This window comes from Copadichromis virginalis, linkage group LG17 (genome assembly GCF_057382275.1).
Source record: "Copadichromis virginalis isolate Kocher_CV1m ecotype Utaka linkage group LG17, C_Virginalis_male_GT1.1, whole genome shotgun sequence".
Taxonomy (NCBI): domain Eukaryota; kingdom Metazoa; phylum Chordata; class Actinopteri; order Cichliformes; family Cichlidae; genus Copadichromis; species Copadichromis virginalis.
The window spans coordinates 28358774-28382598 of NC_140634.1; the positions used below are offsets into that span (position 1 = coordinate 28358774).

Here is a 23825-nt window from a genome sequence, read left to right on the forward strand (position 1 = left end):
TGAGCTCTTGCCAAACAAATGCCTTTATGAGGTGTTTGAAATTTAAATGAAAGGGTAGGAAGTTCATTTGGGACTGGGGTGGTTACAGATGTCTCTCTTGAGCCCCCGAGTCAAAGTAACAACCTTTAAAATGACACAAAGGAGCTAAAAAGCAGGAGACGTGGAAATAAAACAAAACCTCAACAATTTCTTGGTGGTCTTATTCTTGTTCTTTGTTGCCAGATGAAGCTCAAAATGCAGTTTCTTCCAACCCCAACCCACAGAGCTGTTCTTCCTTCCCAATAAGTGTGTGCCTGTTGGATTGTTTGAAACATCTGTGCACAAAGCAAACAAACAACAACAAAAAGACTTTCTCAGTGGTGGACAGCGTATTTGTCCATGGGCACAAAGCGTCATCCATGTGGAGAATGTATTCTTTGGTAATCTAAAACTGGCAGTGCTTTAAAGAGTACTTCCATGAAACTATATCTTCTTCATCTGGTGCGGTGAGGAATGCGAGGGTAAGCATTAGATGAGAAGAGGGACAGTAGGGGTTTGAAGAGTGGACATGCATGTAAATGAAGGAGAAAAAGCACTTAAAAGGTACACTTTGGTGCACAAATACGATTCCGTCTCTATAATCTTTGGAAAGCCCATTTTAGGAAAATAAATATCTTGTAATGAGAGGACTGTTAATACTTACAAATTTAATTACCGACATAATAAACTCTTCATATTTACATTAGAAGCCTTTTACTTTTGGGACTTCAGCCCAGATATCAATCAGTGACAGAGGGACGCAAGCCCGGGGACTTAGGATAACAATCAAAAGCACAACAGGAGTGACCTCTTAGTGTAAACCAACAGGGTCATCTTGTTGCCAGACGCGAAATCCAGAACCCTTGGCAGGAAATCCACCGTGTGCTGTTGACATCGCAAGTCATCCATGACAGACAAGGAATAATACTTTCGGAGAGGAAGAGTTTGGAGGGGGAAAACAATGGAGTCCAACATAGACACTGTGCTGTCACTGGAAAATACAGCTTTCAGGCATGATACTAAATCTTTTGTACATTAAGGAAAGGGAAAGCACTAAAAACAGAGATGAAAAATATGCATCAGTTATAAAATATAAACTTATGAGCTAGCAATTTCTCTGTCTTAATATGATAATAAATTCTATTTTAAATTTGTACGCCTCTTATTTGCTGCAGAGACGTACAAATTATACTTGTCTAAAATGTCACTTTTGATTGACACCATAATCAAGAATTTAATCATATTAGTCTCTTTATAGTCATTCACCAGCCGTGCTACCAACAATATAGGGCATTATAAAGAAGAAAGTCATTGTAATTGGTCTCATTAAAAATGCCCCAAAGCATCCCTTTATTCTTTATGTTTCAGCAGCACACCGTGCAGGAGTACGGTTAGTTTTAACGTCCATAATAAAGCGTAAAATGAGCCTGTAGTTTGCCTTTGGGGGGCAGTGAGGAATAGTAGCTCTGAAACTGTGTGCACAGCTGGTTTCAGGTTTTAAGTGTAAATCGGACCATCTTAATGAGAAACTCACTTACCATTTGATCAGCGTGCAACAGGGAAATCAGGAATCGCTAAATTTATGACCATTATGGGCCTTTGTTAATGGATGTGTAGCAGAGTCAAATTCAGTGTTCAGCGAGGAGAGATGTTGATGGACCTAAGAATCTTTCGTTTCTTTTCTTGGACAATGTTGATTTTGGCTGGATGCAAGTTTCTGATGTTGGCTAGACACTGGGAGAGCAGACTCGGGGTGCTTCCTTCACATTCTCACACACATTTGGATGGGAAATGTGTGTTGGCAAAGTGACAGAAGTTACTAACAGAAATCTGATCCACTGTGGGAAAAAAAACAGTCATTCTATAAGAAAAGGTCATCAGCCAGAAGTCTTAACGCAATGGAATATCTAGTAATGATAAAGTTTTATTCTGTATATACCTTATTTGCACATGAACAAAAACTTTTTTCTTTCCCAGGATTATAAACATTGTTCTTTTTTTCTATTGTACATTTTTTGTTTTAACATGACTCACTCTGGAAAATCAAGTGTAACATACTAAACCACAATCAAGGGAGACTGACAGAGAGGCCCACTTAGACCCATCTGAAGCTGAGACTGTCGAAGTACTTGGTGGCCTGCCGTAAAAAACAAAGGCAGAGAAAGACTGACCGACAGGCCCATCAATCATCTGCCAGACTGGCAGGAAGGTAATAGACACGCATACACACAAAAGGTTCCAGAAATAAAAAGGCCAACCCACACGATCCACACCAAGAGCACCAACAGAATCAAAAACACTTCATATCACATCTAGAGTACATTATTCCTGAGGTGACAGCATCTGATTTTAGCACTTAAGAGTAGAATGAAACATCTGGATGGCTGTGGAGGTTATGTTCTTTCTCCATTGTTTTCCATGCATCTCTAAAGGGATTCTGTTTAAGCGTTTCATCAGATCAAATTACTTCTTTGAGCAAAGCGACTGAATCACCATGCCAGCATTTTTAGCTAAATAACTACATTTCATGTATACTTCAGAACATTTAATACTAGAGTTACTACACTACCAACTGTTTTGCAGTTTTGTTAACACTTGCATGGACATTGGTTTACATTCATTAAAGATCATTACATTAAGTAAGTATCAAGTTTCTTCTATTTTATATTCATACAAACGCATGGAAACTAACTGCTGTCTGTAATGTAGGGGTAAGACAAGACAAATAACTACAGCAATACTAGCTGCTTTAAGATAATATATTGTAGAGCGATATCTTAAGCTAACTGCTAACACTAATATGCAGCATGCTCACAGTCACCATTGTATCATGCTAATGTTGGCAGGTATTGTGTTTACCATGTTCCTTTGTGATTTCCTGTGTTATAACTGTAACATTTCCAAATTACTAATAAAAACAAAGTATGGCCATATACGGTATATAAATGACTGATTAGCCAACACTATATGACCCATTGGTTTATAAGGTCCTGCTTCAAATCAGTGACAGAGGGACACATCATGTCCATCAGAAATAAATAAATAAAAATAGTTTTTTTTAAGCCAAATATTACCATATTTGGACAAGGACGTAAATGGCTAACCATAGGTGCATGCACGGACAGTGCAGAAGTATCATGCATACATGCAATAAATATACAAATACAATAGAGTGAATTTCACTCACTGACTGGAGCACAGACAGCTGCTAGCACAATTAACTGCATTATTTGTCAGGCAGTTGCAATAAAAATGCCTCTATAGGGCCCAACACTGCAAAGATGTTTGATGGTCCCAGGCTGACTCCAGTAAAGATGAGGTGAGGCCTTAGTGGATAGTTTGTCAGTGACAAATTATCACATAAAGCGCCATGCCTCCAAATAACAAACTGAGACAGGGTTTGAAAGGGTTTGCCAAAAGAAAAGTCAAAAGGCATTTTAGGGGACAAGCACACCAATGTCCATGTCTACCCATCCAGTGGCTAAAGCCCATTAATGAATGGTGCAAAAGGAAGTGAACTCAGTAAAGACTATGCCCATGATGCTTCAGAGTCCAGTTCAATCTAATCACTGTGGATATTTATTGGTAAAATATTTACGTGAGCTCTTAAAGTCAAAAGACCAACAAAGCCGGAAGGCTTAATCCTCTGAGTGCCATCAGTTTGCGTTCACCTGATAGTTGAAATACCAAACATTGCAACATGGTTTGGAAAACTACTGGCAATTGGATAAAGTACTCATGAATTGTAGTAAATGAGCTAAATTACTGGCATGCTCCTTAAATAATTGTAAACAACATGGTCTGAATCGATCAGAAAGACTGAATAGTGATTTCAAACATCATGTTTACCTATCTGGTTCTCTTTTGTTCCTCAGCAGAGCCAAATGCTGTCCCCTCAAGAGACGGCAGTATTAGCTGGTCATACCTTAACATATCACGAACTAATGCCGGACACTCAGTATATTATGCTTTCTATCATTACATAGTAAAGCAGGAATATCATGCAGCACACTGAAACAATTTGAAATGTATCTTGCCTTGGTAACATTGCATAAATGTTATAGTAATAGGCTTCTCCACAAGAGAATACAAGACCTACTGGATATGGCACTTGATATTCGTAAGGGTTAATAAATGCAGAGCATAAATGCCATTGTTATTTTCACCACATTTTTTTTGGAAGATTATAGTTAAAGATAGAGGAAAACATTGGAAATAAAAAGTTCCTTTGCGAAACTTCCTGACAATGATGGTTTTGGTGGTGGTGCCGGTGGAGCTTTGCCACAAAAGAAGCCAGAAGAGCTAGTATGTCTTGACGGGACTTGCAGAAATGCGTCACACAAAAAACTGACATAAGTCATTGTGATGTAATTGTTTAGCCAACAAAAGGATTCTGAAGAGGGTGAATGTTAGTGGTAATGTGATACGTGTAGATTAAATTGTGTGGTTTTCAACTTCCCCACAGAATTAAGTAGTTCTCTGGAAACATCCGCCAGTGTTTATGGAGTATACACAAAAAGACGCACTCCTCGGTCTCGCTTCCTAGCGTCCACAATTTCCTACACTGTTAACATTTCGAGTGCCATAAACAAATAATTGTTGATTTGTTTTAATGTTCAAATCTAACATTTGGTGTGAATGCTCAGCATGAAAGCATTTTTCACATTTAACCACAGAGTACACATCCCGAACTATCTCATGTTACTAAACAAGGAACAAAAAGAAAAAAAAAGTCTCAACCCTGGGATATGACCAACTTCTAAATGAAAGGCGTCACACACGTCCTATTTTATTTAAAATGATGTGATTGGTTCCTGTTAAAGTCATAAATATTAATCATCGACAAAACAAACGGTCAAGTCAGCTTGTTTATGTAAAAATGGCAGTTTTATCTTAAAGATTTAAAACTTGTTTCAAACAATCACATCCAAGTTTGAAGTCTGTGTATAAGTAGGCAAATGAGCTGTATAATTGCAGCAAGTGGTTTTCCACATACTGCATATTCAAAATATTTTCCTCCCAAAATTCATGAAGTGTTTTTCATTCGTTGACATTGATATTTGGCTTTGATAGGAATCCAGTTTGGCCCTGTGAAATTTGTTATTGTTTTTACAGCAGATCTATTTGCTTTAAAGCAGTGGTTCGACTGATTAGCGCTTTTTTCCCTTCATAAAGAAATGTACTTTACTGTTCTCTCTTTGGCAATTACAATCACAAAAATTTAATAAAACCATGTACAGTAGTATCAGCACATCACATGGATTATGTAGGTATTTTTAATATATGTAATAAATATGAGAAGAAGGCACACAAAATGAAAAAGGATGAACTTTTTTTGTTGAGAAACTGATATATCAGCCAGAGTGATAGTATGAAGCTCTTGTATAGTAGCTGATATCACAGTATAATAAATATGACAGAGGCAACTTCACCACTACACAGATATAAAGGCTGTTCAGCTCTTCAGCAAGGAGATCAAACCGTGAAGAGAAACAGCAGCTGCACTTTGAATTGCAGTGCCGACAGTAGTCATTTAATTTAAAAAGTGACAGCAGTGAATACAAATATACCCCTTTTCCCTTCATTTTGACCAAATTTTGACATAAATGTTGAATACAAATTTCCTGTAACTCTTTTTTTTAAAAATTGTGGCTATAATAAAAAAAAAAAAGCAGAATGATATCCTGACTTTTCGGTCAAATAACCTTTAAATAATTAAATACTATTATTACCATTTCCCATTCAGCAGCCACAATCTAAAAAGGGGTTTGTATGAGTCACAGAGTCCACATGGCACTAGAGATTTTGTCCACTGAGTAGGTACAGGACACCAGCCAAGCTTGTCCTGACTGGTTTATGCGTGCTATGGCAGCAAAGTTTTTACCGGGGCAATCCAAAACCAAGGCAGAAAATCCATATGATCAGCTACAATGTCAAAATCTGTACACTCAAAAACAAGCACTCTGTGGCAGTAGGAGGTTCCGCTTTTGTGCAAAAACATAACAATGAACATGACTTTCACACTGCAAAAAACAGCATCTACATTAAAGAACAGCATAGTGAAGTGAAGACAATGTCCTCAGAGACACTGTGTAAATGCTCTGGGTAATGTTACCTAAAAATCAGACTGAGACAATATTATTACGAGCAACCCAGATGAGGCAAACGAAGGGCAAGAGCTCGTGATGATGTGATGATTTGGCATCTCTTGCTCTGATCTTGGCCAATTCCTTAACCAAAAAAACAATAAATACCTAATAACTAACCACTGCAAATCGATTCAAAATATACTCTTGCAAAGGGCTGCGCTGTTTCTGGCAGTGGTGAATATAACTGCCCAGCATATTCAATAAACAGCAAGTCCACCCATTGTGATTCAAATCCCTCTGATACTATAAGGCAGTTGAGTCTCTTTGTAAGAAACCAAGTCAGACAAAAACTCGCCAATCAAAACGAATCTTTGGATTCCTCTAATCTCAGCTGGCGGGCACCACTTAAGGATGACGGACAGATAGGTTGAGGTCTTTCCTAGCTTTCATATCATTATATTCTGATATGCATTTCTTTCGTCACTTGTGCCCTGGTGAAATCCTTAAGAGAAACCGCTGATAATACAAAAGAAACTGGCAGAACCCGGGGCTCACGTTTTTTTTGTCTGTTTAAAGCGCTTTTCATCGGGCGCTCATCATTTTGGTGGCAGCGCTGCATGCTGGTTGCCATGTTGGAGATACGAAGGGGTGGAGATACAGGGTTGGATTATGTTATTCGGAGGTCATGATGGGATGGCATGGTGTCTGGTGTCAGTCACAACCCAGACCAGTAGCAGTTGAAGGGACAGCACTAGCCACAGCGACGGAGTCAGGCCGGACACTCCGCCACAGTCAGCGTTATCTTCCTAGTGGCAAGCAGGGAAAAAAGAAACTAAAGTTAGTATTTGTTACAGAGAATACATTTATCTCTATACGTACGTACGTATATATATATATATATATATATATATATATATATGTATAAGCAGTCCACCAACAACTTTTCCATTGCTTTTGCTCTTTTTGTAACAGAAAAAAAGTCACTAAAACATTTACATATATTACAAGTACATACTCTTATAATACTTTATTTTTCTGAGTGCACTGAATCTGATATATATACACCAATAGGAATTCTGTAACTTAAGCTTAAAAGGAGAAATGATGTTTATAGACAGTTATATGCTGAGTCAACCAGATGAAGAAAAATAAACACTGTATTTCTCTTAAAAATATTATTTCACTACCCTGCTGCTTGTGCCTTTAGTTATATAAAACTCTAAGATAGGTTTATCAGAATGTCTTTTTACATATTTATGGCTTCCCTTGAAAAGGACCTAAAGACTGCCTTGAGTGCAGTTGCTTTGAAAAATCACTGCTGTGTGACCAGTACAGTAGTAGTAACTGAGCTTTACTTCCTAATGTTGTGTTTGGGAATAAAGAAAAGAAATACATAAGCTAAACAAACAGCTGAGCATATCTACATCTGTTTTTCTATTTTTCTTAGCATTTTTTTTTACAACACTGGCGTGTTCATTTTAAAAATGAATGTGAGCTTCATTATCTAACAGGTTGAATCTGATGATGTCACTTCTTTTTTCAGTACTATGAAAAGGTTTTGAGCCAGCCCTATTTTAATTTATCTTTTGCTGAGAGCAGCTAGGCTTTCCTGTAATTTTTGTAAGTGGTCTCAAGCAATAGTTAATGAGCTTTTCTGAAGGTCTTTCAAAATCTTTCTTTGGACATTGGCTGATTTTTCAAACACAGACCTATGAGTTATTCAAGCTGCAAAAAGGGACCCAACACAAGGGATGAGGCAGCATTGTGTCTACACAAAACACCACTTAGCAAAGAACCACTTTGAAATTGTATCTTTAGGCTGTTTGTTACGGCATGCTGTACCCAACAAGTTGGTTCCCAAAGAGCTACTAACTAAAAAAATATCTTAAAGTTATCTTCTTAAGAAATAGAAAAAATGTGAACATTCAATTGATCCAGGTAAGGTATGGTAAAGTACACAAGAACTGGACTGAAAAAGGTCTTAAGGAGTGCCGAATCCATTTGTTGCTCAAAGTGTCGTCAATACATTCAGAGGTCAGGAGAGGGTATAACAGTGAGTGTTGACAGACATGCGTAAAACACGGTGGAGTTGGTCTGTCATGGTTTAGAGTTGCACTTTAGCCAGTAGTCTTAGGAATCGTATCAAAACTGATGGAATCATAAATGCTTACATACAACGTCATATATAAAGTGCCTCATTGGGAACAGCTTCATTTGTCTGCGGGACAATGATCCTGAACTCATCGGCAGTACAGTAAAAGCATACCTGACTAGAAAAACCCGCAATGGAACACTATCAGTCAGGAACTGACCTCCCCAGAGTCCGGAGCTCTGCAGGGTAGGATCATCTTGACTTCTTGAACAAAAGGCAGGCACGATCCAAAGAAGATATTTGAATGTTCCTCAAGAAGTCTGGAGAAGTGTTTCTGAAGACTACTTCAAGAAATTCCAAGAAGCTGCCTCAGAGGGTTCAGGCTAAGAATAACGGCGGCAATAACGACTTTCAAGAATTGCCATACTCCATTTCCATTTATGTTTGCACCTGTTTCAATAAATCCCTTGTCCTTGCAAAATATAAATGAGGGGTGGCTCATGACATTTGCACAGCACTGTGGCTGGTGACATTTCCTTTTGCAGACTAAATCCTGTCCTCTAAAGCTTGACAGTTGCAGGTTTTTTACAATTGTACAACAGAATTAACAAAGGACAATGAAGCATAGAAAGCGCCCTAAATGAGCTATGCAGGTATCAAACATGTGGTCATAAAATATGAAACGATATCAGGATGTTTTTTTTCATACTTGACTGGAAAACTTTGGATAAATGAATTCCCCTGATATTTTTTGGCAAAAGAAAATAAAATCTAGATGTAGATGATAGGTGAGCGGTCTGTTTTTGCTAGCATCCGGATACATCAGTAACCAGTAGACATTTGAAGACAGATAATGATTGATGGGGAATAATACAAAGAGAATGGCTTGAAGTTCAAAGTCAGTTAAGGACAGGGATGTAAGTTGGGAAGGTGAAGTCAGATGGTGATATAAAATAAGAAGGAGAAGCAGGTGAGAAAATGTGTGGAAAAGCAATGGAAAAAGATAAAATAGTGGAACAAAGCAGGGACATGAAAATGGGGGAGGAGACAAGACTTGAAACACCAAGGGAAAAAGAAGCAAGAGTTACGAACAAGATCGAGCATTCGAAAATAATGACAAAGTGTTAACGAGTGAGCGTTATGGGACTGACCCGAGACAGCACATGAACAGTGGCAGCAGTAACATGAGCAGAGAAGAAGCCAATGGGGAGCCTGCGCTCCTTCGGCACATGACCTCATCCTAACCATCAACAGCCAATCATAAGGCGGGAAACAGAGAAAACAGAGAAAGAGAATCATGCAGCAAAGGGTCCATATAGTTAGCAGGTTAGAAAGGAAATATGAGCAGAAAAGGAAGAAATAATTAGGTTACATACACAAACAGTAGTACAAGGCAGATGCATTCCCTTCAGAGACAAGTGTGAGAGAAAGTTAGTGTGTGGGTGGATGGGTGGGTGTTTGCATATGCGTGTGTAAGTGAGCAACAGTGCAGGCAGAAGAGTTCATTTTTAAAACTTTGACGCTGGAAAAAGACTATAGAGTGAAAACAAACAAAGCACTCAAGCACAGGGGTTTCACACGCAAAGATTCTGTGCTGCTCATAAAAATGTTTGTTTAGCTTAGTTATTCATAAATCAAGAAACAACTGACTGTTTATCTTTGCATGGGAAACCTACGCACATACAGCTTTTGAGGGATTTCACAAAAGACAAAAGAATCCAAAAGAGAAGTGGCATGCACGATGTAAAGATATTAGTTATGGAAAGGTGCCATGGGTTCAGCACTGATACATTGTTCCCATACTGGGAGAGAGTCTTAAGGACTTTGAGGAAGTGACTTGAGCTTTGACCAAAATGACTCTGGTCTCTCCTTAATTGGCCTCTATTATGTTGGTACTTCTTACTCTAATAATAAAAAACGCTAAAATGCTTTTCGCACAGTAAAAAAGGCATTTTGAAAACAGGCTTGAATCGTGAAAACTTAAAATTACACTCCCTGGACACTTTATTAGGTACACCTTACTAATGTAGTACCAGCTTGGAACCCTTTTTGCCTTCATGGCTATTTCTTATTTCTTCATGCCAAAGATTCAATAGAGTGCTGGAGAAATTTCTCACAGATTTTGGAGGATATAGACATGATAGTATCGCACATTTCCTGCATATCCACAATGCCAATGTCCTGTTCCACCTCATTCCAAAGGAGTTCATTGAATTGAGATCTGGTGACTGTAGAGGCCATTTGAGTACAATGAACTCATTGTCATGTTCCCGAAACCAGTCTGAGGTGATTTGAACCTTGTATCATGGTGCGTTATCAATAATCAGAGGATGGGTACACTGTAGTCATAAAGTGAATAAACAACGCAACATTTTCTTAAAGGTTGAACAAGGCAGGCTCAGTGCCTCAGCGTTGTTTATACTGAATTCTGAGCCAGCCATCTGAATGTCACAGGAGGAATCGCGACACATCAGACCATGCAACATTTTTCTTATCTGTTATTGTCCAATTTTGGTGAGGCAATGTAAATTGCAGCCTCAGTTTCCTGTTATTAGCTGACATGATTGCAGTCTTCTGCAGCTGTAGCCCAAGTGCTTCAAGGTTCAATGTGTTAGGATGCTCTTCTGCATACCATGGTTGTAACGAGTTACCGTTGTCTTAAAATCAGCTCAAAGCAGTCTGGTCAATCTCTTCTCACCTCATGCATCAACAAGCATCTTGATCTAAACAACTGTTAATCACTGGGTATTTTAGACTGTTTTTGGACCATTTTCTGCAAACCTAGTTTGTGGAGTTCCGAAATACTCTGAAAATACTAGAATGAACAACTGTCACGTTCAAAGACACATTCAAAGACAAACTCAAGTTTCTTGTCCTTTCTGATGCTCAGTTTGAACTTCGGCAGGTCATCTTTATCATGTCTATGTGACTCAATGCATTGAGTTGCTGCTTCGCTTTTGCATTATTGAGCAGAGGAACAGGTGTACCTATTAAAGTGCCTGGAGAGTGCATGGTACAAAAAGCTTTGCAATGGTCTTTCTTTCCAATATAACTACACTCAGTAAAGGCTTGTTGGTTGTATATCTAGTTAAAGGTCATTGAGTGTTGCAGATCTTCTCTGAAAAAGTCTGCTGTTATCAGTCCATCCATTTATCTATTCTCTTCTGCTCATCTTTATCAGGGTCACGGGGATCTGGAGCCTATCCCAGTTATGATAGGGCGAGAACCGGATTACACCCTGGACAGGTTGCCAGTCTGTCGTAGGGCTAACATAGAGAGGCAGACAATCATTCAAAGCCACAGTCATACCTATGGGCAATTTTAATCACCAATTAATCTAACCCCACTAAGTGCATGTCTGAGGCTAAGGAAGAAAGCCAGAGTACCCCAGAGAGAACCCAACAAAGAATCCAAATATCTTCCTTAGAAGATAAACAGAGAGAAAATATTTGTCTCCCATTCACCGGAAAGCTAGACAAAAGGTCTTTGCAGACTGGAGATGATAAACTAGCACAGAACAACCATTTTTTTTTAAAAAAGGGGAAAACATCATCCAAGTCTGATTAAAGGCACTTACATGACTATTGTTATCAAAACAAGCTGCAGGTCCCTTCCTGTACCGCGGCTCGGAAGCCAATTGACAAGGATCAGGCCCTTGTGCTGGATTACTGAAGTCAGGAACATGACAACTTCTGATTGATTCTGCATTAGTAATAGCAGCAACAAATAGTGCTTTGTTCAGAAGACACAGTTTTTACGTACAGCTGGAATAGTGTTAAATCATACATCTTGATTACTAAACAAAGACACTAGTTGGAATACGTTGCTTAATACTGCAATGACGCAGCCATCATGTTCTACAATGGTGTTTTCCAAGAGGCTTTACCTCTAATTGATCACAGCTCTGTGTATTTGCGAGAACATCATTGATTTGTTTGTAAGCTATTCAGACTTATCCCACAAAACCATCTGCCATACAGACTTAGAAACCAAAGCATTACAAGTCTCTCATTCTGGGCCAATTTGTAAATGTCAATTATGGCGGAGATGATCATTTTTGTGGGTGTGGGATTCTAAAGGACACAAATGAGGGAAATACTCCACGGTAACCGCTGTCGATAATGGAAAACAACCCTTTTATAGAAGCTTGGAGAATGAACATTCAGTTGTTTACCACAAGTCCTCTTTAAATGGCGAGTGGTGAAAAATATCAGTCATAATCAGCGCCTATGTTCTCCAAAGCACAAACTTTATGAACATCTGTTCCCTGAGTCAAGTGTACACACTGTCTACCAGATTATAGCTGGTGTTTAGTAAAAGGATACACTCCTGTTCTTCCTGCTTTAATATCTTTTCCTGACATTCACAGCCATGTTCTGTTTCTGCAACGATGAAGACGAGGTTCGTCTTGGGCAGCCTTTCGGCGTGATAGAGCCTGGAGAAGGGAAGACACACAAGAGACACAAAAGCAGTTGTTGACACGTGGGCTTGAGTCCAGGAAAGATATGATTTCATTCAAACATGCTCACAAGAGATACAAGGAAGTTGAATGTTTAACCAGAAAGCAGTGAAGTGAAGATGCAGTAATTGTCATCTCTTTTCCACAAAAGTAGTCAGCTATTGGTCTGCACACACAGTGGATCACTCAGTCAAGTTTGTCAACTATGCTCATAAGGACACACAAACCTGCCTTACCATGCCGCTGTCCTCCGAGAACTTTACTGAGACCCACATGTTGCTGGTGCTCAAATGATTTGCTCCGCTTTTTTATTTTATTTTATTTTTATAGTGGTCGTTAAAAAGAAACGTGTGTGCAGCTAAAGTGCAGGAATTCCACGCGGCACGCAGGCAGGCACTCCATTAGCCGGCAAGAGGGACCTTAAAACACCACACATGCCCGTGCACATGCACAAATCACACATGAAAATGCCAAGTGACTTGACTTCACTTTTATGGCATGCAAATGTTTTGAAAGGTTTTAGGCCCACATCAGGTATTTTACAGATATTATTCTCTGTCAGCGTCTACACAGCAAGTGCCTATTGTGTAGCTGGGACGGGTTTTTACGGTTTACCTTGAGCACTTCTCTGTGTCGATTACGCCTCTAAAAGACAGGCTGTCATTCTCAAAGTAGTATTGATATTCCTCCTTGATGCAGACCTCCTTCTCCACATCCGGTGCATCATCAGTAGCTGTAGAAGCACATTCAGGTATATTTTTGGTTAACACACAATTAAAACAACAGCTCTGATATATTTTCACCTATTATACCTACGCCAAACATTAGCATTCATTTAGTTGTGTTTTGAATTATTTTTATTTAGAGAGCACTTGTGTGAACCCAAAGCGCTTCACACAACGAAACAACGTCATAACGAGTAGATTGTAAATTTTAAGTAGTGTAACATTCATAGTTTGCCTGTGAGCTTTTGAAAGTTTCCAAGGATATCTGCTTATGAGCACAAGTTCTGGCACATTCCTCAATTGACACTTCTGTCAATCTGTTGATATTTTCGTTAACAGTGGGCATTTGTGTCGTTTTGAATCGACAGCATCATCTCCTTTCCCTTCATAAGGATTTTTCCAGCGTTTCATATGCTACAGGAAAAGATAGAGGAATCATTGGAGCATTTTTTCCTGAGTATTTAAAGGGAATTTTGCTATCCTCTGTAAAGCTGATTAAGCTACAGTTTCTTTTACCATTCCATTTGATTTTGTTTGTGTCTACATTTTGCTATGACACTGAGCTTTAAAGAAAACCTAACACAGACAATCATTCTCTGTAGGTTCAACATGAAGGGAGTGCTGTACAAATAGTACATTTATCCTTTGTTCATATGTGACAATTAAAGCAGCTTAAGAGATAAAGTTTATTGCCCTCCTCCCAGGAGAAACCAGCCATGTAAATAGTAATATTTAAATTTAGAGAAAAAAAAAGGAACATTTCTGGGCATTAACACCAGTTCTCGCATTTTCATGGGGATGACAGCATAAAACTAATTCCAAAGCTTTAATAAACTAAAACTTCTATTTTGCCAAAGTCATATGAAAAGAAGTGTCTTTAACAAAGAGAGAGGGAGGCCTGGTATTCTGTTTTTCCTAATACATACAAACCTAAGCCTGCTAAGTTCCTCTAAGGATGAGGTTGTAACTATTTGTAAAAATGACACTGACTTCAAAATAAAAAGAACATCCATCATAATTAATTCTCCATAAGGAGGCAATCCAGGCTGTACAGATCTGCAGACATTTCTTAGAAACAATTCAACCCCCTTGTTCTCATGTGAAATTAATAGGAACCAACCTGCTTCCCCGAAGTTAGGTAATGTGATGCTGACCACTAGCTGTTGCATTACTGACCTAAGAGCAAAAAAGCAATCCCAGACACAAACAAATAGTTAAATTCATTAGATTTTATATACATTAAAACAAAAATCTATTTAAGTACTCATGCAAGCTAAAACCAAACTGCTAAACTAACTAAATTCAATCCAATTTTCATATTTTCATTACTGTGCAAACGTCTTGAGCCGTCACTCTTTTTTTATATTTTGCTAGGAAAATGGGAAATAGGAACACTGACTTCTTGAAATGTGAAAACGTAGGTGGAAATGTAAGTCAAAAATAGTGTTCGTATCATTCAAACCAGCTTGAAAGTTATTACTTGGTATGATCACCTTTAGGCAAGCTGATGATAAAAATCACTCGGACACACGTGGACCGAAGCAGGCTTATGGAAAGCAGACATTATAGTCGAGACTTTAGGACAACTGTCTTGTAATTTCTTTAAATAGTCTTAAAGATTAGTTCTTTAAGCTTCTTGGTAGACATGCGAAGCTCTTCTTTGGATGCCTTTTGTTTCATTCTCTGTTAAGATGATCCCAAACTACCTCAATAATACTAAGGTTCAGGCTCTGGGGAGGCCAATCTATGACTAATAGCGTTCCATTGTTTGCTTTTCTATACATTTCTTTACATTATGCTTTTATCGGGGCGACTGTGGCTCAGGGGGTTGGGAAGCGTATCTGTGTGCCTCCAGTGTGTGAATGCGAGAGTGAATGAATAGTGGCATTGTAAAGCGCTTTGGTTGCCTTGAAAAGTGCTATATAAATCCAATCCATTATCCAGTGTGTTTGGGATCATTGTTATGCTAAAGAATGAAGCCACTGCAATCAGGTCTGATTGGCAACCTCCTCCATATATTTTTAACCACATATATTGCTGATTTTAACCAGAAATGTCAAATTTTGATCCATAAGACCAGTTGCCACTGCCACAATATATTTCTTTCTCTTCCCTAAGATCGGCTTCTTGACAGCGACTCTTCCATAGATTGTTTTCCAGTCATGCAGATTTCTTTTTCTTGAGTTAAGAGCCCTTTTAAGCTTGGATGATTCATAGGTGCTAAGTGGCTTAAAAAACAACCAACAAAACACTCATCTGAAAATGGTTGAGAAATTGGACTGAAAATGTAGCGAAAAAGCAGCCAATGTCCAAAGAACAAGGTTGAGAGACTTTCGCAAAGCCTGGACATCTAAAGCTAGAGAGTACTTTAAAAAGTAGTCTCGCTCCTTGACACAAAATATAAAGAAATGAGGTTTAGCTCAAGCAATTTGCATACTGTAGTTGAAAAGTCCTAATATTTGCTTTAAGGGCGTGAATATGGGTACATTTTGAGTGGCCTTAAAATAAATTTTTATTAAACATGTTGTAATGACATCAAGACAGTGACACAGCACATAAATCAAGAGATGATTTCCTGGAATGTAGACTGTCTAGGGAAAAAAAAAATCAGCTATTAAACAGATGCTATACGTCCATGTGGAGGAACAAATCCTGCTTTCCATGTATTTTGAGGTTAAGGACTTAAAATTCCTGCTTCTATAGAGAATATTTCAGCTAATAATGGAAAGACACCATTTCAGACCATATTATTTAAAAAAAAATTTAAAAATCAAACAAATAACAAAAAGAACTCACCAGGCAGCAGCAGTTGCCCACCATCCCAAATTTAATATATCTGCTATTGTGGGCTTAAAGGGAGAAAATGAGAAAAGAATATTAGATGAGCACCAAATAAAACCTACAATGAATAGTTTAGCATTCATTTTAAGCTGGTTGAGCCTGTCTGAATATCCTGTTTGTGTTTACAGTAGCTGTCTAGTTTTGCACAGCACAAAGACCGAAAGTTCCAGCCAGAGGTTTTATTTTCCTCCTTTGTGAGGAAATTAGAGCACAGTCCTCGTCAACAGATGTGAGGATAACTATGTAAACAAAGAACCAGTGAGAAAACAAAGTAGCACACAGTTTAAATAAAAGCCCCAACATGTTGCTTTGATTATAGTTAGCATGCGAGGGCCTTGTTTCGGTGAATCAGTGCTGTACTCTTTCCTTTTAGTTGACGGTGTCCTCAGTCATCAAGGAGGCTTTACTAACCGTGTTACACTGGCTGCTGACAGAGTCTTTGATCAGAAGATATCTGCGTCTTTCATCTCACCTTGGTCACTAGACCATGTACGAATATGTGGTAACAGCTGGGAAATGACAGTTTTGTTTGTATAGTAAATGATTTGAAATTTTTACAAATACAAATACCTCTATTAAGTTTCGGCTTATTGCCTCTTCCTATGAAGGAAACATTTTAACATCAAGGGAAAGCATCAGTGTTACTGTAAAATCGGCAGATAATTTACATCATTCCACTGGAAGTTGCACTTTTTGTAAGTGACAAAAAAAAGTGCCAGCTTGTACATTGCTTGATGTGTTAGCCAAGCAATCTTTTACTCTGAAACATCCACTTTAGCCATGCTTTCACCATTCCCTCTGCTTTCCCTACTGTCTGCACTATCCAGATGTATGGCTCCCTTTAGAGTGACGTGTGTATATGTGTATGTGTGCATACATGTCATCAAGCAGGTATGAGTACAAATTGCATCATATTTACTTGCGTCTATCCTTCTGTTCATGCAGGGAAATTAATTTGCGTATGGATATCAGAACGTGTAGGTGTGCTGTAATGCGTGGCTCAGTTTGTGTGATAGGTTTTGCGTGTGTTTATAGTCTCTGGCTTATGTAACTTACCACGTAGACGGATCGCAACCCGGCAGATGTTTTGTCCTCTTTCTTGGGATCACAGAGCGACTGGTAGTTATACGTACTCTTATTGGTGTACAGAGACGAGTTGATCAAGCTTCTCATAATACAAGGGTCAATCTCACCGAAGAATTTCCCAATCTAGTTTTGCAGCAGGGATCAGGTATTCAGGGCACAGAATAATAATTATAATTAAAAAATAAATAAATAAGAACTTGCACAAAGAAATCATATAATTTACATGACTAATACATGAGTAGTAAACATGCCTCAAGGTCCACAAACTACCTACAGCCCGCAGATAAATGGTTGAACACAGCCAAAACTACTAAACTTTTAAAATTGATATTGTAGTTGGGATTGTTCATTTACAGAGAGCCTAAGCTTCTTGATAATTTGAATTTATCATTATACTTTTGCCTAACTATTTATTAGGTACACGTTGCTAGTACTGAACTGGACACTCTTTGCCTGCAAAACCACCTATTTTTTTGTAGAAGAGATACAAAGATGTGTGGGAACTGTTCCTCAGATATGTTTGTCCATACCGACATGACAGAAATATATACAGTAATTGCTGCAGATTTGTCGGCTACACATCCATGATGCCAATCCTCCATTTCACCACTGACGACAGTTACAGTATCTGGTGAATGTGGAAGACATTTGAGTCCACTAAAGAAACCATTATGAAAGATCCGAGCTGTGTGACATGGTGCGTTATCCTGTTGGAACCAGCAATCAAAAGATAATGTTATCAAGCCATCATGTAATTATGGCCAGCAACAATGCCAAGGTAGGCTATGGCATTGACATAATACTTAAGGGGGGGGCGTGATATGTGCCCACACTATTACACTACCAGCTGCCGCCTACAAGGCAGCATGCTTTCGTGTTGTTCATGCCAAATTCTGAACTGCTATCCAAATGGTTGCAGGAGAAATCAAGACTCATCTGAATAGGCAATGTCTTCTTCTGTCCAATTTTAGTGAGTCTATGTTAATTGTAGCCTCACTGTAGCCTCTTGTTCTCAGCTGACAGAAGCCTGATGTTTGCTTTGAACCTGGCCATCATGACCATGTCTACATACCTAAATGTGTTAAGTTAGTGCCATGCGATAGGCTGATTGAGCAGTTAAACAGGTGTACCTAATAAAGTGGTCAGTGATTGTAAATTTGCTGAAAAAAAAAAAAACCCCACACAAAGTAAAACACGTGCAACAAAAAGTCGTGAAACTGTAGACATGTGCAAAAAAAGTTCAGAGAATTTAAAGACAAACAGACAGCAAATCACTCTCAAACCAGGATGACTGACTTCGGTATAATCTGATTAACACAGTCCATCGGGCAGCCATAAATTTTTACTTGGGGGAAGTAGTTTGCCTCAGTATATCAGAGGTATCACATGACTGTGTGCATGGAAGTGTTTAAGTAACAGTGTTTCCAGGAGGGTGTGTGTACAGTAAGTAGTGCTCTGTGTGTTTGTACTTTATGAATGCAGTCAATCGCTCAGGTCACTGTTAACAAGCTGTCCTCCATATATTCATTCCTCTTTATCTTAACATTCGCAGAGTATATAAATCTTTTAATCTATAAAGGTAAAGTGAGCCTTCTTTTCTTTCCACGTGCAATAACGCAAATAATGAATTAACAGTCCCGGCACTGCTAGCTTGCAGACTCCCGGAGGGCGTTTTGGAGAGAGCAAAGGAATAAGCTGGGGAGAGAAGGACATAGTAAGAGGGAGAGAAAAGGGGAAGCTCACAGAGAGAGAAATATGATTGAGGGCACACTGCCTTTTATAAACAAGGTCACTGGGTTTTTAGTACTGCTGAGGCTACTGATTTATCCACCATACACCCAACTCTGATTAGGGAAGGAGTTGAGGTGGCATGAAAACATTTACTCAGATGACAACAGAGGCCCAGTGTCAGCCTTTAGAATAGGACAATAACATTTATTTTCTGTATTTGGGCTTTTTGAATTAGCTAATAATAGGAAGCCATGGGAAAACTTTATTAGGTTCCCTTGTTATGTTTTTTTTTTAGTAATAAAAAAGCAAATTTAGGCTTACTGAAGATTCACAAAAGATTTGTTGTGATATTCAAACATTTTATGGGCTTTGTATTAGAAAGCTGGCAAGTTAAAGACAAACTGCATTAGGTGAGTCCAGGAAAAGGTCAGTCTGTGTGTAAAATGACTGGTTGTTGAATTCAATTCAACTTTGAGCATGTAAGTCCTCTGGCAGTAAAAAAAGAATTTCTTTCAAGGTAAAGAAAAATGAAAGAAATATTGTTTTGACACAAAATATTTCAACTTAAATCCAGCTTACCTTGAACCTCCAATTTCATTTCATGAACAGAATTTGATCAGTTGTTACATTATCTATACACTCATGTGAAAAGTTATGTTTTTATAGGGTTCTATGTCCTGTGAAAAACTAAACACACCCTTACTGTTCCCAAGGTAGGTAGTAGCCAGGTACTGCTAATTAGATACAAAGTTGTGGCAGTTTCCAGATGAGGAGAATTGGGGTGTTAAGCTTTCGCAGGACTGCAGAGTTCTGGTCACATTAAATCAGGCACTCAGAATCACTATATTTTCAACTGCTGTGTGAATGGAAAAAAAAAAGAAAGAAAAAAAAGGACAAAATCCAGAGGCCCACCTCATTAAAATGGTCAATCTGATTGGTCATCACCAAGAAGCCTCCATCATCCAGAATATAACAGTTTAAATTCTGGAATTAAACAGATAATTAAACCAGCGCTGATTTTCATCCAAAACTAACAGCAAAACATTTTCTACATACCCGAACCTCTTACCTTATCGCCTATCGTACAGCCACACAGCTCATCCTTGCACTTGAAAACATAAAGGGGCAAAATGATGAAAACTGATAGGAACGACAAAATGTATCTAATTGCGCACATGCTGAATATGTCATCAAGATAGGATCTACTCACACTTTTTCTCTGTGAGGTGTTGGAGAAGATCTCTCTCCACATATCTATGTCCAAATGTACACCGACCACTGGGTTAAAACACAAAAGCCAGACATCCTAGATCATACCGGACCTCTGTGTCAACTTTCCACTCTGAACTCAGAAAATGGAACTTGGCTAAAGATCACAGACAACTAGACAACTTGATGTGTGGTTTGTGTATGTGTGTTTGTGTATCTATGGCAGAGGGAAGAAGAAATAGACAAACGTAGTGGCTATTAAATTAGAAGCAGCAAGTGTTGTTGGAGGAAAAGAAGTTCACATTATAGGGTGTGGATCTATAAATAAGATGCATCGCTTTAAGCGTAAGTGTGTTTATGTGTAGGCGGTTTAATAAAAGATGGAGCATGAGAAATGGGCCTTAAATATGTAAACACTCATTGGGTTGTGATTTGTATTTGTGCACGTGTGTTCTTACCAGCTGGTTTGAGTGTGGTATCGTCAATCTTGAGGTTTACTGCTTTACTCACTAGAACTGAACCCTCATATTGAGCTACAAGAAAAACCAAGGAAACGCTGCATTGAAAATGGTATGTGCACATTTTCATTTTATGGCTACTAACAATTTACTGGCTTTATCGTTAAAAGTTAGCAAACTAAACAAATTAACAATTCACAAAACTGTCAAAGGAGCTTGGAAAGAAAAGCGTCTGGACTTCTTTAAGTTGCTTGAAGACGTTTCACTTCTCATCCGAGAAGCTTCTTCATTTCTATGATCAAATGGTGGAGAGTCCCAGATTTAAGCCCTGTGGGAGTGTCCCCACAAGAGGGACATGGACCCCCTAATGATCCTCTACCTAATCACACGAGCTAAGGTGTGAAAACGGGTGTGGGTCACAATCAGCCAAGCTTTCGGGTGAACTGATTGTGAGACCTTGCCCCACCCCATCATGTGATTTCCTGAAGTCAAAAGGCCCGGGATGTGAGTGGGAGTTAAAGCGTCTGGGAAGGGATCTCAGAACTGGATTATAGATGGCAGACAGTTGTTGTCGTAAACCACCGCCTCTGTTCAAAGAGGGCCGTTCACAGTGGACATAGATGGCTTTGTTCACTCCTCTTTCAAACCATCTGTCTTCTCTGTCCATAATGTCAACATTGGTTTCCTCGAAAGAGTGACCTTTGTCCTTTAGATGGAGATGGACTGCCGAGTCTTGTCCCGTCGAGGTGGCTCTTCTATGTTGTACTTTCTCAGACGAGACGTGAAATGTCTTCAAGCAACTTAAAGAAGTCCAGACGCTTTTCTTTCCAAGCTCCTTGGACTATCATGACCTAGATGACAGAGAACCTTCACAGACAATTCACAAAATTGTTACTGCTGTCCCCTCACCCACTACACTCAACTTTCTTTTAAACTGTCCATTTGATGCTCCTTTAGTGACTCATTCATACAACTGTATGGTTTACTGTATAAAAACACTGTATACTACTGAAGCGCTTTTGACTTCAGAAAAAATAAGTTAGTTACTGAGTGTGACTCTAAGTTAGAATCACAATCTGAGCACAAGAGAACCAGATCTGATCACAATACATTGTAACCATTTAGTTCTGTGAAGGTGAAAGTCAAGACAAAGGTGAGAACTGAGGTAAAGGCTCAAGCCTTGTTGTGGGTTTATTTCCCACAAGCCCCCGATAGAGAGATTTAACAGCTAATTATTTAGAGCTCAGACAGTGTCTGCCTCTTTATAGCTTGACACTGATATGTTTGTGAACACTGAACTGTGTTGAACACCCTGGTGACTGCGTTGTAGCCAGTCATTCTTTAGCTTACTTTGCAGGTTGTACGGCATTGCACAAATATGTTACACAGTGACGTGGAGTAGTAACGGACGAGCTGGATCTTCAAAGAGGCTTTCTGGGTATTTTAGCCAAAGTTGTCTTTGGGAGAGAATAACTCTTAGGTGATGACACAACCGAGTAGCTGTTACTCACAAATATTTTCGAATACAGTTGGAGTGAAGATGTACAGATCGTTGTCCAAACTTCGCTTGTAGAAGCTTAAATCATACGTCTCCGCTTGTCCAGTCCAGTCCAGGCCATTACTGTAAAAATAAAGACGAGTGCATTCAAATATTACCAATCTAATACTACCACGACCACATTTTTGACTCTAATATCTATAGATCTAATTCTAACTGCAGTTCTTTGTTTATCACGCTCACATTTAATAACAGTAATAATAAAATGTATTTATAGAGCACCTTTCAAAAATCAAAAACAAGATAGGAAACAAATAGCAATAAAATATTTAAAGAAGAGATAAAGATGAAACAGTATTAGGGGAATGCTGGTAGCAGGAGAAGATTAAAAAGCGAGAAGAAAATAAAAAAAACAGGTAAATTAAAATTTTTTTTTAAACATTTGCTAAGAAGAGATGATAGCGATTATTTCTGTCTTATCCATGTTTAGCTGCAGGAAGTTCTGTGCCATCTAGCATTCAATATATTGGATATAAAATTAGTTAATTAACTTGATGACTGCCTTTAGTGTTAAAGAGATGTAAAGCTTTGTGTCATCTGCATAGCAGTGAAAACACTGTGCCTACAGATAACCTGTCCCAGGGGTAATATGCATAAAGAAATCAGAAGTGGTCCAAGGACAGAGCCTTGCGGTACCCCACAGACCAGAGTTGCCAATGACTTACCCTATCCGGATGATCTGATATCCTCGTGTTGGTGATGTTCCCAGACCATCATGAAAAAGTTGTTCGAGGTTCAACATTGCAAGTGACCAATCACATTGTTGTGACGTTATTCTTTTGCGCGCCAAGCCATTCGTGCATTTATGCAATTCCAATGTTGCAAGGACAATATCAATTCTGCTTACTGTTTATTAAAGGGTTACGGTTAGGGTTAGGGTCAGGGTCCGTTGATCGGCGGACAGAGGCGGTTTCTCGCAGCTTAAGTACAGTTTTTGGTTTTACGCCGGTTTTTCCCGAAGTCGCAAAAGTATGACGTCACAACATTCTGATTGGTCACTTGCAATGTTGATCCTGGAACAACATTTAGTATGATGATCTGGGAACAACACCAACACGAGGATATCAGATCGTGCTACCCTATCCTGTAAGTAAGAATAAAACTTCCTTAAAACTGAACCTGAAATGATTCAGTAAAATACAGGTTTTACCAGAATGGGAAGCAACCCATAAATCACTCATCACTCTGAAGGGTGCTAAATGAAAGCAAACAATTTTTCAGCAACAATCCTTGAGAAAAAAATAGATTGGACTCTCTCTCTCTCTCTCTCTAGTATACCTTTTGTCCTCTCTCTCTCTGTTCTGTTTCCCCTCATCCCCAACCGAAGAAGAGTTTTTTTTCTTCCTACTGTCACCATCCGTTTGATTATTGGGATTTTCTAAAAGCTCTTTACAGTTTCATGATCTCCATCGTATCCTAAACAACAGACGGGATGTTGAGTTCTAGTCATGTGACTTATATAGTAAGATGCCACTTTTTTGACTCCACTATCGTTGATAGGAGCGATATAGGGATGGAGACAAAGTTCTAAATTTATTTGTCAAGCTATTGCTCGACCT

General features: G+C 38.8%; 1 protein-coding gene across 1 annotated transcript in view; it reads right to left on the bottom strand.

The window, feature by feature from the left end:
* Positions 1-1924: 1924 nt before the first annotated feature.
* cacna2d1a (calcium channel, voltage-dependent, alpha 2/delta subunit 1a) overlaps positions 1925-23825 on the bottom strand; it is a 105662-nt gene continuing 83761 nt past the window's right edge. Inside the window, exons 27-38 of the mRNA XM_085436363.1 lie at positions 22220-22329; positions 20709-20783; positions 20252-20319; positions 20111-20149; positions 19954-20025; positions 17281-17433; positions 16180-16232; positions 14504-14559; positions 13274-13391; positions 12525-12634; positions 11777-11859; positions 1925-6913 (exon numbers count right to left, since the gene is read on the bottom strand). Coding sequence (XP_085292489.1) covers positions 6791-6913; positions 11777-11859; positions 12525-12634; positions 13274-13391; positions 14504-14559; positions 16180-16232; positions 17281-17433; positions 19954-20025; positions 20111-20149; positions 20252-20319; positions 20709-20783; positions 22220-22329 — 1060 coding nt within the window. The 3' untranslated portion in view covers positions 1925-6790. The remainder of the gene's footprint in view (positions 6914-11776; positions 11860-12524; positions 12635-13273; positions 13392-14503; positions 14560-16179; positions 16233-17280; positions 17434-19953; positions 20026-20110; positions 20150-20251; positions 20320-20708; positions 20784-22219; positions 22330-23825) is intronic.